Genomic DNA, 15,384 nt, shown 5'->3' with positions numbered 1-15,384 from the left:
GCACCGCCTTTTGAGAATGGATGATACAACCCTGTGCATCCATCGCGGAGACTAAAATCTGACAAGCACTGCCCAAGGTCCATTGCATGAGTCTCATTCAGGCTCCTTGAATGGTAGATCCCAAGTCCGAACCCTGGGCTCGGAATCCCGTATGGATCTCAGGCAATGACTTTCATTTTTTCTTCCTCATTGAGGTTGTAGGATCACAAAGTCCCAGCCAGCTTATAAGATGTAGTACATGCCGCCCTGCTGGCTTGATATGATGAGTGTTGTCGTTATCATTCCTCGTCTTTTCCCACGAGGATACAAGTGAGGTATAGAGAGTCAAGGTTGTCAATAACCTCTACCTTTTTGAGCAACAAGTGATACGCCACAATGTCGCTTTCAAGCTATGGCGTCGACGACGCTAAGCTACCACAACAACCTTTCCTTCCTGGTGCCAGGCCCGATACACCAAGCTTCCTCGACACAACTGCATGTCTTTGCGCTCTTCGTGCGCTACCTGGACTCGATAAGCTCGCCGAAGCCCGAGCTAATTTCGATAATGGCCAAGCAGCATGGCAATGCATTGGAAACCAAACACAAGGTGTATACAACATCACAAGTGGAAAATGGTACAAGGCCAAGAATCCCAAGGGCTCACTCGATCTACCCATGGAAGACAACTCTAACCCTCCTGTCGGAGGTGATCTCGTATGGGACTCCAAGAGCCGTTCTCTTAAGCCATTGAAGGACAAGAACACGCTCAATGTTTACGACCGAGACTGTACTGGCACCAACCGATCGAGCTTCTCGACCAGTTTCTACAGAACCACATATCAGCTTCTTAACGATAAGCTTCCTATTGATGCTGCACCCTGCTGGCGGCCTGGTGCCCTTCCTCTGCAGCTGCAGAACGTGTCTTCCTGGCAGAAGTATGGATGTAAAGAGGGTTTCCTTTGTAAGTTCACTGACTAGGTTGCTTGAAATCGAAATTGACGTTTTACAGGCCAGAACAACACCATCAATTCACTCCCTCAATCGTGTCCTCCTCTCGAGAAGTGCACAGTTGCACGTCTCTCGGGCATGACTTGCTCATTGAACGGCACAAACGTGGGAATGGGAGTTTTCGAGCCAATTATTTGCCAAGCGGGCCACTATTGCCCCTTGGAGGACAAGGGCATGAAGAAGATTAGATGCCCTGCCGGCTCCTATTGCCAGCCCGGTGCTTCGACTCCAACACCATGCCTATCTGGTAGCAGGTGTCCGGAAGGTGCCTTCTTCGAGAGGTATCTGATTCCTGTGGGCGTTCTGGTCATCATCGATTTCCTCCTCCTTGTCGGTATGCTCGTCTTGATGTTCCGTTCACGATGGCAGAGAACATCCAAGGCTCATGCTGGTGCCCTGAAGAGACACAAGACTATGAGGGCTGTCAAAGCGACCATCACTGGACGGGGATACAAGGAGGTGCCCGAAGATCAAGATAATGAGATGGCTCCAATGCAACCCGGCTACAGTCCTTATTCACCATACGGACAAAACTTCCGAGAGGGGCGCACCCGAACTGGGTTTGAGGCTACTCTCTCGCGGAACAGCGTCTACAGCTCGGAACAAGAGCAGAAAGAAATGGAGGCCAACCCACAGCTCAAAGCTTTTGTTGAATCCATGCGACGAGCAGCCGAGGCAACCAACTTCGGTCTCTCCTTCAGATACTCCGATCTAGTCTTTCATCCCAAAAAGAGCCCAAGGCCCATTCTTCAGAACGTCACAGGCTCTATTGAGCAGGGACAGCTGGTTGCTGTTATGGGTGGCTCAGGAGCTGGTAAATCGACCTTTGTCAATGTTTTGATGGGTAAAACAAGCAACACTGGCGGTATCGTTGCGGTCAACAATACTCCAGGCAAGATGAAGCAGTACAAGAAGTTGACAGGCTACGTGCCTCAGGATGATATCGTGTTACCAGAGCTGACGGTTTACGAGAACATTGTGCACTCGGCACGTATCCGGCTTCCTCGTAACTGGAGCAAGAAAGATGTTGAAGCTCATGTTGAGTCTGTGATTGACTGTCTAGAGCTTTCGCACGTGCGAGATTCTCGGGTCGGTAGTGTTGGCAAGCCTGTCATCAGTGGTGGTCAGAGAAAGCGAGTGAGTATAGGTATGGAATTGGCAGCTGCGCCAATGGCTATTTTCCTTGACGAGCCAACCAGTGGTTTGGATGCTACCGCAGCATCATCCATCATGCGCACGCTCAAGGCCATCGCAAGGCTCGGCATCTCCATCATTGTCATCATTCACCAGCCGCGAACTGAAATTTTCGACCTGTTTGATAACCTCATCCTGCTCGGTAACGGACAGACCATTTATGAAGGCCCTCAAATGGAGTCTCAGACATATTTCGAGAGCATGGGCTTCCAATTCCCAGAGCACAGCAACCATGCTGATGTAATTACCGACATCATCACTGGTAACGGTCGGGAATACAACAGTGCCGGTGATGTTTCCAAGGAAGCACTGATCTCGCACTGGGCTAAGATGCGCCAGAGCAAATCAGAAGAAGCTTTCGAATGCAGAAGCATCAGGTCCACGATGTTGGGCGATACAGGAATGCGTCAGGCCCTCAAGAAGCGAGGTGCTCCCTATATCAAACAGGGATGGCTCTGCCTCTGCCGTGCAATGCTTCAGCAATACCGCGCGAGGGCTGCTCTGTTTGCCGAGATGGGTCTTGCTGTTCTCGCAGGCGCGCTGCTCGGTCTCGCCAACAACCCCAAGAACGGTATTATGTTTGTCGGTCTATTCCACGAGCCCTATGAGGTCTTGTCGACAGCTATCGACTTCTTCTCTGCACCCCAGTTCGCACTTCTTATTGCCATTGCCATTGGTCTTGTTGCGGGTGCCCCTGGAGTCAAGCTGTTCTCCGAAGAGACACTCTTGTACAGGCGAGAGGCTGAAGCAGGTCATTCCCGACTGGCTTACTTCCTGGCCAAGGTTATTTCGGTCTTTCCTCGTATGGCACTTGGTTGCATGCACTTCACCGTGCCCTTGTTCTTGTTGTCTGTGCCCATCATCGACTGGGGTCTTGCATTCCTCACCAATTTGATGTACTTCTACTGCATTTATGGCCTTGCAAGTATCGTAAGCATGGTCGTTCAACGTGAAGATGCACCGCTGTTTGCTACCATGATTGCCCTCATCACTGGTATTCTCTCTGGTTCCGCGCCTCCACTGGCATCTGTTAAGGATTGGCATATGGAGTGGCTTTGGCGAGCATCTCCTGCTACATGGTTGGCGGAGCTGTACTTTGGGCAGCTTGTGGCACCTTTTGCATACCTCTTTCAGGTCGACATCGCAGCTGAGGCGACTGGATATCATCTTGACCGCAAGTGGCTCAACATTGGTGTTTTGGTAGCTATCGGGACTGCTTATCGATTGATTGCCTTTGCTGGCATGGTGCTGGGACATCGATTGAGAAGATGAAAGGATGGAGTATCTTCCTGTATGGGCGTTCACACGAAGAAGGATTTAAGTTTGATAGAAAGTAGACGACGAAATCAAAATTTGGATTAATTCATATTTCTTGTTACTGTAGTACTTGCCTGATATGCTTGACAAGACTATCCAGCAGGAGCAGCACGCAAGCAGTAAAGCTTCTTTCTGTTGCAATAAAACCGAAGGAGGGAACTTGTGGAAGGCACTCGTCCGATACTGTGGTTCGTACTGTCCGTCATTGAAACGAATTTAATTTTGCCTAAATGTCTCTTCTCTCGCGATTTTGAGAGTTAACATCATCCCACAAAGTTTTGATCGGCCTTTGCAATAAGCATCTTCAACTGGCGGAAGATCACGTTTGCCCACAAGGATCTTTTACAGTTTCAGGGTCATTTTTCTTCCAATATCCCTGCGAATTCTACAGCAACAACGTTGTGGTTCGTCACAACGAGGAGGGGCTGGATCGACACTCGTCAAACACGTTGACGGACATGAGTGTTTCGAGTTGTGCTCCGTGCTCCATAACAGTTTCACTGTCATCGTTTCATGGCGGTTTGAAGCATCGACCTATTAAATATTGACTGGGAAACAACCGAAAAAGTCGTATTTTGCACCCTGTAGAGAGAGACCAGGGTGAGCACAGTCAACCAAAAAGTTTCAATCACGAAAACGGGCGTCATATTCCCAATGACGAGAACATCAACGACCAACGTCAACGATGTTGTTGAGCCGCGTACTGTGCTAGAGCCAGTACGGCAAGTGGGAGAGAGCGATAACTATTCAAACCTACTAAGTTACTATCACATACTTTCATGCGGCTAAAAGCACAAACTTTGGCCAAAGGATTCCGAGCAAATCGGTTACCGTTGGTAACAACGAAGGATTCGCGTTCTCAGGCGGCGTTAATGAAATCATCCTCGGTTGTTCCCCCACACATCCGTCGCTTAGGTGGTAGATGCTTGTCACGAATGGTTTCCTTCCCCTCTGTGCGTTATGGCTGGCTGGCGCGTTAACACCTTTTGCAACCAGGGATATGCTGGATACGTCAGCAGTGGAGTTGATCCAACATAGAGATTACCACTTTGAACACGTTTGAACATCCTCCGACATTGTTTCTTGCTTCAAACTGTCACGTCAAGGACGATCAACTCTTGCTGCAACCACCGAGATGTTGATAGCCGAACCAAGCGACATATAACGTATCAACCTGAACTATTGGATTGGCTGGTTACTCCTCATATGACTATTGCCGTATGAGAGAGATGGCGTCAAGACAACGGCGCCGGCACGGTTAGTGCAATGAGGAGACACCGTTGTCGCTGGTCTAGACTATCTAGACTATTCAGCTGTTGGGAACAGATTTCACTGGCCCCTGACGATCGAGCTGCAAAGGCCGCTACGGAACATGTCGCGCGTTCAAACCGGGTGCCAAGCGGCGATTTACTATCTGTCCTCTGTATGAAAGTTTGACCTGTGCATCAGTGATATCGATATCGCCCGATGGTCAAAAACTTCAAGCATATGAAGGTTGCAGATGTTGGTTTTAGAGCCAACGTAGGCGGGCTATCAGTGTGTCCACTCACACCTTGAAATCATGCCTTACTCGGCTGCGTTATAACCTGCCCCGGGACCAGGTGAGCCCTTTATTTCCAATCGAACAGCTGGGGCCCAAGCATGGTCAAGGCAGGATCAAATCAAATTTAATTGACTGGCCGTCGCGTGCTTGTGGAATTTCGATTTCGCATGGGCCAACCTGAACGTTATGAGACTACAGGGCACCAACGATAAACTAACATGCTCTGGGCCGCTGGTCGTCTCGGCTCCCCGCTTCTGGTCGTTTGTTGCTGGGAACCAAGTGGAGATGAGGGGCTGAAGGCTGAAATGCCCCCTGTTGTGTCATTCAACAAAAAGACGAGACGAGAGACAACGCCTCTGATGAGGTTGGTTACTGATGATTAGTTACATTGGGAGGGGAAGTGTGAAGCTCTGAACTTGGGACACGACGGTAAAGAGACAAGATATGCTTTTTATTGGGTGAGGTTTTGAAGATAAGGCAAAAGAGGGGTGCATAGGTATCATTATCAAAAGTGAAGATACTGTGACGGAACCACAGTACATATGTACGTTACAGCAAGTGCACCACTACACCGAATCCTTCTCGAGAGACCGGGCCAACGACGATTGATATCGCTCGACGAGATAGCGTATCTTGTCACGCAACCATGACGGACATCAACACCACCACTACCACATGTGCAAACCCGCCTAGAATCAGCTACTAGTGATTCCACCATCCCGCATCCACGCTAGAGGGAACAAAACAGACCATTTATCTCTCTAAACTCGCGAGATACAGACACACACGAGAGAAATAGAGGCAGAAAGGCGCCAACCAACGAGTTCAGGGATGAGCCAAGGGCCCAGGGATCCGGCCTCGACGCCGTGACAGCGCCGCACTATGCAAGGATCTTAATGCAGAGTGTGTCGCATTCGAAAAAGAAAAAGACGCTACGGCCACCAGAGCGTCGGGTCGTTCCCAAGCCTATTTTTCGACTTGCAGGAGCTGACGACCCTACCCTTCTCGAAACTTTGAAATCTCTTCCTCTTCCCCCGGACTCGTCTCGATCTATTTCTCTCCCGTCTCCCTCTTCCTCCCTCGACCTATTGTTTGTTAAACATAATCACATCTCGACTTTCTAATCATCCTATTATATTACACCCTTATTGTCTTCCCCAGTCCACTTTGTTTCTGAAGGCTGGCTTCCTTCTATCATCTTTGACTGCTCTTATCTTATTCTTCCTTTCTACCTCCAGTACCTATCTAAGGTAGTCTAATACGCCATATCTCACCATGGCCACCTACACCACCATGGAAGGTCCTCAGCATATTGCTATTCGAGAGCTTGATCTGAGGACCTGCCACCCAAGCACAGTTGTCGATAGAGTTGGTGCTGTTCCGGTTTTGAAGACCAGTGCTGGTGAGTTTCTCTGATTTCTTACAATTTTCTCTTTGTTCTTTCAGGGCCTTGTCCTGGTGTAAGAGGCCCCTGTCGCTCGGTTACTATGGCCACCATCGAAGCCTACCCTGGTCACAACCTTGAGCACACGACAGATCATAGGCTAGACTTGGTGGTCACGAACTCGACGTTTAGGCGTTGGGACTATTCGTTCTGTAGCTTCAGTGAGCTCTAGACACCATGGATTTTGTTGTTATGTTTCCGTCATGAATCATATTCAATACGGCCGGCTTGGGAACAAATAAACCTTGACGGAGCCAAAATGTGTAAATCAAAACACCATGACTAACATCGCAACTATAGCTTTCTTCACATTCCTCCGCGCCAACCTTGTCCTCCACTCGGCAATGACTTCAGCCACCAGCACCCCGCAATTCGGTCCATCTGTTCCCTTTTCCTCTTTTGTCCCGCCATCTCCCTCTCCGCTTGCAGCTTCTACGCCATACTTTGGTCTCGACAACGACGATGACATCGAGCCGTTGTCTCTTGAGGTTCTCGACAAGCCTCAAGACAAGGTTGAGGGCATGCGCCTCGTTGCCGACTCGATTGCTCAGATGCGCCAAAGAGCCTCTTTGAACCTCGTTTTCCACCCGCTTTGTCTTGCTGGCCTATCGGCAACCCTGGCTGCCATTTATCACTTCGGCGGCGTTACTCGTGACTCAGGACTCGGTATGACGGTTTCTTGTGGCGTAATCATGAGCTACCTTATGGGTATTCGTTACTTGGCCAACGGTTATATTTCCCTGGCTGAGCGCTTACGATGGAACTGGCTACGTGCTGATGACGGAGAGGAGGATACCCTGCTGGCTGCTCGACTGAACGAAGACATCATCGGGACCCTCGTTCTTCGCCTTGAGCCCAACCCGACCTCTAACCACAGACGCAGACGATCGCTTTCTCTGCGAGGAGGCAAGGGTGTCATTCGCGCGTGGACCACCAACCTCAACTACCGTGGAAAGGGCGTTGGAAAGGATCTCCTCCAGGAGGCTGTTCGTGTTACCAAGGAACGTTGTGGAAAGGATGCTGAAGTTGGATTCGCCCAAGAGCATGCCAACAGCGCCATGCTCCTTCCCGGCATTTTCAACGCTCCCTTCCGACGTGATGAGGTTCGAGCTACCAGGGCTTTGGATGGTATCTTGTCCAACTGGGACTTGGTTAAGAAGAGGAGGTAGATCAGATGAGTTGGCCAACCATCATTCCACATGATCCAGGGATGAAGAACATCTATCGACGAGTTCGTCATCAACAGGACGCGCTTACACGAGATGACGATGATGAGATGAGGAGGAATGGGAGACGACAAGGAGAAGATTTAAAGACTGCTTTGAACGAATACCCCAGAAGACGATGCACTCGACGGAAAGAAGTTACAACCACTAAACAGCTACAAAGATACCACTAGAAGAGGGGACACACTAGAGTATAGTCTCTGGGTCAGGGGAGACAAAGATGCTACCGGAGAAAGCATGTAATGGTCGGAGGAGCGACTCTCTTTCTTTCTTTCTTTTCTTTTTTTTTTTTCTTTTTCATATTCTTTTCTTTTTTTGATGCCGTACCTACTACTCGTACTGTCACTTGAGATACCCCAGATCATACCATATTCCTTTCGTTTACAGAAGTTCATAATTTATCAGGTTATGGCACAGCTCATGACCAATATCAATCAATCTTTCGATTCTCCTGAACAGGCTATGCCTTTTTTCCGTATGACAGTTTTTCTGTTTCGCTATCCGTCCACAAATGCTCATGGTATTAAACTCGCAACCTGGTCCAACATGCTAAAAACAATGCGAGAAAATGACGCCCAACACCGCTCATATCAAATGAAAGACACATAAAAAGCCGATTTCGCTGGAATGATTTGAATCTAGGCCTTGGGTCTGTTTTGTCCATCGTATGTGTCTGGATCAAAACCATAGATTGGTCGACCAAAACGCGAAAGGCTGTGGATGACCTGTTAATATGTTTGTCAGTCAGTGCTCTTAAACAGTGGCAGCCAGTGCAAAAAAACTCACGTCATGCACTGTCACCGTCTTCGCGTTTCGGTATTCGACGTAGATAACGCACATCTGGAGGATCTGATAAGGACATTAGTACAGGTAGATCAAATGAAGCACTGTACGCATATTACATACCTGTTCAAGACGCGATTTAAGAGCAGCTCGGACCTCATCGTAGATTCCAGCTGAAATACGCTTGACACCTCCACGGCGCGCTAGGCGTCTATGTTTCACAATGTTAGTATTGATGCTCATATGTCTCAGGTAGATAGAGGTGGATATGATTCACTAACCGGATAGCGGGCTTGGCTGGATTATTTTGTTAGCGGTGATCTTTAGGGAGAGATGAGTGGTATAACTTACTGACTCCTTGAATTGAATCTCGAAGAATTTTGCTATGAGGCTGTTAGTATACAATTCCACTGTCTTGCTTTAGCCTTGGGGTTGACTTTACCGATGGCGACGACCTCCTAGGACCGTCTTACCAGAAGCGCCACGGATAGCTTGACCTTTCTTCTGGAAAGGTACAACCTTTCCGCCTGAGTACGTGGGCCGCGATCCCGAGGGGCCACCTCGAGTAGGTACTGTGGGCATCGCGAAGCGTGAGCTGAGAATGGGATAAACACCAGTGAATTGAGTAATGTGAAACTGGCCCTGATAATTTGCGATCTGAAGCGGCAGAGCTGATACTGGGGATCTTGTCGATGGAATGAATACTTTGCGTGATCTCTCTGTGTTGGTTGGAGGGGACCTTGTGTTATTCTGTTACTCTGTATCATCTTTGTTGGAGCACGTGACTGCGACAGTTAATCACTGGCAATCACTGTCAGGAGAACGAAAGACAGGCAATACAGGAAATTCAAGAGACCAGAAATTACCTTAGTTTAGAGAGAGAGAGAAGGCATGGATACAATCATGCAGGTGAATAAATTGGCGGTCCGAGTTACCTAACGGATTGAGGCTTACCGCATTCTACGCCATGCTTCACGAGTTAGGTATGCTATCAATATCATATCAGATAAGTGATGAATCAAAGCCAGGGTCTATTTTCCATTGCAAGAGCAGCTAAACTTTTGGACAACTACCATATTCTCCATCTCCTCTCTCGCACATGCATGCACCCGAGAAGTCCCACACTCCCAAGACTGACTGAATCCTCGTACCGAGTTTCGCATTCGCATTCATCCCATTAAAACATTTGTATGCCCCTCAATCATCTCTTGTACTTGGAAACAAACAGGCCAAAACGCCTAGAATCCTCGCTGCCCTTGCCGCTAGGAGGTATATCATGAAAAAAAAAGGATGAAAAAAGGCAAAGGCGATAAACGCCTCGCACGGGGGGGTATAAATCAAGATGAGTCGTAATTGGTGCCCGAGACACCGAGCAATGAATCTGACAGTAGCGTTGGATCAATGACAAATGATACGTCAGTTAAACGACTGACGCGGATATCAAGTTCATTTCGTTACTAATCGGAGACGTTTACAACATCACTCTTCTCATGTAGCTGCAGTAGCGGGCGCAGGAGTTTCTGTCCCTTCAGTAGCCTCAGGAGAGGCGTCGTCGGTGGCAGAAGCTTCAGCAGTGGCAGCGACATAAGCTGCCTCAGCTGCTTCAGGCGCGCTAGGTGCTTCAGATGCATCGGGTGCGTCAGGGATCTCAACATCCTCCGTTTTCGTTGTTTCTTCTGCGGCCGCAGGTTGGGAAACATCATCAATTACGGGCATGTTAGGATCAATCGGAACGTCAGCGGCCTCGATCTCATTATCGGTTTTGGGAACAGAATCCTCTTTTGAGCCCTCAGAATGTTGTGGTAGCTCGGTTGGCTCAGGAGCATCTACGACAGGGGCAGATTCGACAGCCTCGCTCGGTCTAGAGGCTTCCGAAGCCAGCAATGCTTCAGCAGCCGCCTCAATATCGGCCTCTGCTTGTGTCTTTGTGGGCTCTTCAAGGGTACGTGGTCTCTTAGCGGGTCTCTCTCCAGGGGCCAAGCTGGCTCCTTGGAAAGCTTGAAGCTCGAGCTCAAGGTCATCTAGACGTCGCTTGAGGCTACTCTCTCGTCGGTGGCTATCCTCGAGCTGTCGGCGTAGCTGAGCCTCGCTCTCCTGTGTTTGCTCCAGTTGAGAGCGCAACTGGTTTAACTGCTGTCCGCTTCTAACGACAGCTTCTTGTTGCTCAAGTTGGCTAAGGCGGCCTCGGAAAAGCTCAATGATCACTTCGAGTTCGCTGACCCGCGTCTTCAGGCTTGAGTTGTGCGCAATAAGCTGCTCATGCGTCTGTGGCGCGTCCATTTTGCGATCCCCGTTCGTGGGAGATGACGCGCGACCTTCCCCTGTTGCGACAAAGCCGGTCTGATAAGGGTCGTCGACCATAAACTGGGACAGGCCATGCGCGTACATAGAGGGCGTACCCGTGCGGGAGATTGGTGAGTCGGCTCCGTCGTGACCATTCGATCTCTGGGATGCTCGTCGCGCGGCTTGAGCAGCATGTGCGGCGGCGGCAGCAGCCTGTCCGGTCGTGTCGAATCCATTTGCATCGGTCGTAGGGAATCCTTGCGCAGCTGCTTGCTGCTGTTGTTGTTGTTGCTAGTCCGCGTTAGCGATGCGCAATGCCTCTGAGCGCATTGCACTAACCTTTTTCTTATTCGCCAAATCAGGGCGCATTGTCTTGACTCGATTGCGACTCTTGATAACGTCTGTCTTGAGCGAAATTGGCCGGGGTCTACCATGCAGCTTGAGGAACAAGCCACAGGCATTGCACAGAACCGAGCCAAATTCGTCGCGACGCCATAATGGCGTTGTAGAGGTACTGCAATTTTGGCAGGTAGGCTGCGTTGATCCGTTAGTTGCCATCATGGTGCCGGTTGTTGAGTGTAAAGTGAGTTCAGTGCAGTGCAATGCGAAAGCGGGAGGGAGAGCGATGAGTATTATCTCGACCACGATAAGAGGATGGAGTAAAATTCTTTGGCTGCAACGTAACTGGCTGCGCTTGATAAGCCAGATAAGCCCGAGATCCATCGACCATCCCGTAAGGGATTAGTGTGGCAAGGTTTGGAGATAAGACACGTGACTGTATCAATCGGCGGCGATAAGGCCGGGCCAACTGAGCTGGCGCCGCAAAAAACGTGACAGGATGCATCCGTTCTCAAGAGATAAGATTGCAGGAAATGACATATGTCGGCTGCAGACCCAGCATATAAAGTGCAACGGGGGAAGTGCTGATAAGATTGTGATAATGAAATATGTCGCGGCTTACCATTGTACTTCCAGATCCCCCACTCGTAGCGGCAGGTGATGCAGTGGCATACATTGCGGGCGACGGAGCGGCCGATGCTCTGCAGACAGGGGTTAGTTAACAATCAATTTTTTGGTAATGGAGGTGTCGGAGGGTTTTTGTTCGATGAGGCTCGAGCGCAAGTCGACAGTATCGCGCATTCATTGTCTCGAATGACGAACAGTTGATAGGTTATCTTACCTTAGTTGAGATGTCGCTTCTGTAGCAGCGTTGGCAGCAGCAAGGGCCGAAATGCCTGGTAATACGTGTGGTAATGAGGCTGATGCAGACGTCGAAGTCGAGTCTGGTCGAGAAATAGGATCGAGTCCTGTCTGCTGCAGGAGTTGCGCCCCGTCCTCCTCCATGGTGACAATTGCCTGCAAAACGACGGGATACAGGGCTGATGAAGCAAGGTAGGTAGGGTAGGTAATCGATAGGGAGAAGCGCGCGGGATGTTATCGATAATGCTCGATAAAGATTGTGAAGATGGTGGTTGCTCGGCAGTTAAGTTCTGACTGACGCGCAAGGGCAAGCGTCGATGACTTTGAGGCGCAATAAGGCTGATGTGTCTGTGGCAATCGCGAGGTTATAATTCGTGATTTGGTGTAAAGTTGGAGGATACAAGGTAAAGTTTTGGGCTGGTCTGGGCTGATGAGGAAAGAGACAAGTTTGAGGTTGGATTTGGAAGGTTAGGATCAGAAGTCAAATCGAGTCCAGTGACCGAGCGCGTCGCGCACTGAAGCCCCCAGCGTCGCTTCAGTAGATGACGGGCAGAAGGGTTTTAGACTGCAGGTAATAAGTAAAGGCGACTTCTGATTGGTCGTTTTACAGTGCCTTGGAACTTTACTTGGTTCCTTTGTTGCCCCTGCCGGGGGGATAAGATAAGGTAAACTTTAACATTTCGTATCTATGTTTGTATACCCGAAACCATTAAGTAGATACGATAATCGAGTATCGAGTACGATGTCGATACTAGTTACTCTGTAAATTGATTCCTGTTGATGAATATATGTATTTATGTATGCCTTAGGTTATACTTATAAAAGGAGCACGGAACGTAGACTATTATTTGTATGGTTGTGACTCGTATGGTAGACATTTATGCTTCTTCTCGATGTTTTGGACAAGTCATTGTTTTCTGACAATTGGAATCAGTCGACTGCTTGGTGATATCTCCCCTCGTTGTTCTGTGACCGAGGACATCCATTACTACCTTGAACGACAGAGATACCACCAGGTCAATCATCGTGAAGCAACTACGTAGTATGTTATATTATACTACGTAGTTAGAAACAATAAAACCATGTTCCCAGTTGGAATAGACAATTTATTAGCAATTTTCGCTTGTCATGACTCCTGAAAATTCCAAGGATTGTCTGTAGGGTAAGTTCAGCATCATGGGACCATTTGGGCATGATTTTGAGATGAGATTACCAGCCCAGCCCGGCGCTGATTTACAATAAGTGGATGCCGGAAGCTACGGGAATTACATTAGCACATTAGTTTCTTCAACACTAAATAAGCAGTTTTACTCCTATTCAATGACATGCGTGGCGCAAGACTGCACATTTGTCTTCATGTTTCTCAACACGCTGTAAGGAGGACACTCTACAGCAGTGTAACGTGCATACAAGACACTGTACTTTACTATAAAAAAACGCTGTAAAGGATAGACGCGTCTTGGTACGCGTTTATGCTCAACACACGTCATTCCCCACATCATCGATTTTGACACCAGCCACAGTATCATCCAAGTACCCCTCCATGACCCACGGGAAAATCAAGCGGGTGCCGCCACATAACAGCAGGCCCAGCGGTGTGCAAGTGACATCGATAGTTGGGACTGCAGCTCTAGTATCCAATCCATCCATGCCGTACCGTAGCCAGCCTTGGGCTAATTAACGACGTCCCCAGCATTTCCTTCATTTCTCGACCCATCATCCCATCAACCTCATTCGAAGCAGATCCCTACTTTCTGTTTCTCTCTCCCTCTTACACATACAAAGCACACCCTCATACGCGTTCATCATGTTCAACTGGGCGAAGCAACAGTACGTTATAAACTCCCCCCTCAGATCCTTCTTGACCCCACCATGAGATGGACCCTGGAGAGCTTCATGTAAAAATACTGACCGCTATAGACTGGCCAATGTCGCCGGCACTCAGGAGCCTATCTACGGCCCCTCTGCCATCAAGTCTGTCGCTACAGAGGCTGAGAAGACTCCCTATACAGAGACCTCTCGAAATGACCTGAAGTGGCAGGCTATGGACTCTACGTCTGTTGAGACACACACCTTTTACATCTTTGGCGACAACGGCTACATCGCCCTTGCTCAGCTTATCTATAGTAACGTGGCGTATGTTGCGAGTTTCTAATATCACACGGCTTCTGCTAATTAATGTCTTCAAAGTGGCATCCGAACGACTTGCCAGTTCAACGCAAAGGTCTTTAGCTCAGACCCTTCCAAGCCCCACCTCTGGGCCTCTACACCCCTCAACAACCACGACTTCAACGAGGACAAGACGAGTTTCTACGCCGACGACTGCGCGATTGAGCTGTCAGAGGATGGCACCTACTACACCATCAAGAGCATGAACGACCCCAACGCCATCGTCAACCTCAAGATCACCCGCTCTACACCTGGTTTCCAGGCCGGAACCACAGGAACAACCCTCTACGGTACCGACCTTGAGAACCCATGGGGATCTATGCGACACGTCTTCTGGCCTCGCTGTGTTGCTGAGGGCACCATCACCACAAAGGAAGGTCCCATGGATTTCAAGGGCAAGGCTTTCTTCGCTTACGCCCTTCAGGGCATGAAGCCGCACCACGCTGCATCTCGATGGAACTTTCTTAACTTTCAGGGTCCCACCTATTCAGCTGTGCTGATGGAGTTCACCAGCACTCCCTCGTACGGCTCTACCCTCGTCAACGTGGGTGGTATTGTCAAGGATGGCGAGATTGTCATCGGCGGTGTCGACAACACGGCCACGCACACTCAGGTCAAGAAGGATTCGGAGAATGACTGGCCTGAACCGAGCGACGCCAAATACACCTGGGCCGGAAAGACCAAGGACGGAAAAGCCGTCGAGGCATCGGTCGAGGGATCTCTCGGAGAGAGGGTTGATCGAGTTGACGTCATGGCCGAAGTCCCCGGCTTCGTCAAGACCATTGTCGCAGCTGCAGCTGGCACAAAGCCCTACATCTATCAGGTACGGTTCTTCCTTTATTTAATTTCCGAGAGACTGGTCCGAACTTAACCCCCTTGCTGACTGTAAAATCTATAGTACCATCCCAAGCTCTCCCTGAAGCTGAAGATTGGAGATGAGGAGATCGTCGAGGAGGGCACCATCTTTACCGAAGCTACTTTCATCTCATGAGGTAGAAACACGATAGAGTAAGAGACGATGCCACTTCTTTCTTTTCAGGTGTCGTTCTTGAGGACCTCAATGGGTTTTATTGTTTTTCAGAGTACGACTTTTGCATCAAACATTGGGTAATACAGTAATCAGATCGGACAATTCAAGTCGGAATCGGGCTTGATCAGAAGGAGGGGGAGGGGAAGGGTCGGCGTTGGAGACGGACAGACAGGTCTTGGTCAACTCACTCGCTTAGGACTAACTTAGA

General features: G+C 49.3%; 5 protein-coding genes; 3 read left to right on the top strand and 2 right to left on the bottom strand.

The window, feature by feature from the left end:
* Positions 1–375: 375 nt before the first annotated feature.
* Positions 376–3,453, top strand: FFUJ_05045 (related to ABC transporter protein (ATP-binding-cassette protein); the record flags this gene model as incomplete). XM_023571597.1 has 2 exons in its annotated part: positions 376–940; positions 989–3,453. 2 exons carry the CDS (start codon positions 376–378, stop codon positions 3,451–3,453), a joined length of 3,030 nt encoding a protein of 1,009 aa, XP_023425877.1.
* Positions 3,454–6,316: 2,863 nt separating this feature from the next.
* Positions 6,317–7,654, top strand: FFUJ_05046 (uncharacterized protein; the record flags this gene model as incomplete). XM_023571595.1 has 2 exons in its annotated part: positions 6,317–6,443; positions 6,786–7,654. 2 exons carry the CDS (start codon positions 6,317–6,319, stop codon positions 7,652–7,654), a joined length of 996 nt encoding a protein of 331 aa, XP_023425876.1.
* A 695-nt stretch (positions 7,655–8,349) lies between these two features.
* On the bottom strand, positions 8,350–9,076 carry FFUJ_05047 (related to histone H4; the record flags this gene model as incomplete). XM_023571594.1 has 6 exons in its annotated part: positions 8,350–8,436; positions 8,498–8,560; positions 8,618–8,705; positions 8,776–8,791; positions 8,846–8,877; positions 8,937–9,076. The coding sequence occupies 6 exons, from the start codon at positions 9,074–9,076 to the stop codon at positions 8,350–8,352; spliced, it is 426 nt and encodes a 141-aa protein (XP_023427146.1).
* Positions 9,077–9,982: 906 nt separating this feature from the next.
* On the bottom strand, positions 9,983–12,121 carry FFUJ_05048 (probable GATA type zinc finger protein asd4; the record flags this gene model as incomplete). XM_023571593.1 has 4 exons in its annotated part: positions 9,983–11,068; positions 11,117–11,311; positions 11,739–11,817; positions 11,958–12,121. The coding sequence occupies 4 exons, from the start codon at positions 12,119–12,121 to the stop codon at positions 9,983–9,985; spliced, it is 1,524 nt and encodes a 507-aa protein (XP_023425875.1).
* Positions 12,122–13,784: 1,663 nt separating this feature from the next.
* On the top strand, positions 13,785–15,137 carry FFUJ_05049 (Survival factor 1; the record flags this gene model as incomplete). XM_023571592.1 has 4 exons in its annotated part: positions 13,785–13,807; positions 13,898–14,113; positions 14,168–14,969; positions 15,045–15,137. The coding sequence occupies 4 exons, from the start codon at positions 13,785–13,787 to the stop codon at positions 15,135–15,137; spliced, it is 1,134 nt and encodes a 377-aa protein (XP_023425874.1).
* Positions 15,138–15,384: the final 247 nt, after the last annotated feature.

Source organism: Fusarium fujikuroi, chromosome FFUJ_chr02, assembly GCF_900079805.1.
Source record: "Fusarium fujikuroi IMI 58289 draft genome, chromosome FFUJ_chr02".
Classification (NCBI taxonomy): domain Eukaryota; kingdom Fungi; phylum Ascomycota; class Sordariomycetes; order Hypocreales; family Nectriaceae; genus Fusarium; species Fusarium fujikuroi.
Note: the sequence above shows the minus strand (reverse complement) of the source record. Positions and strands in the feature narration are given on the sequence as shown.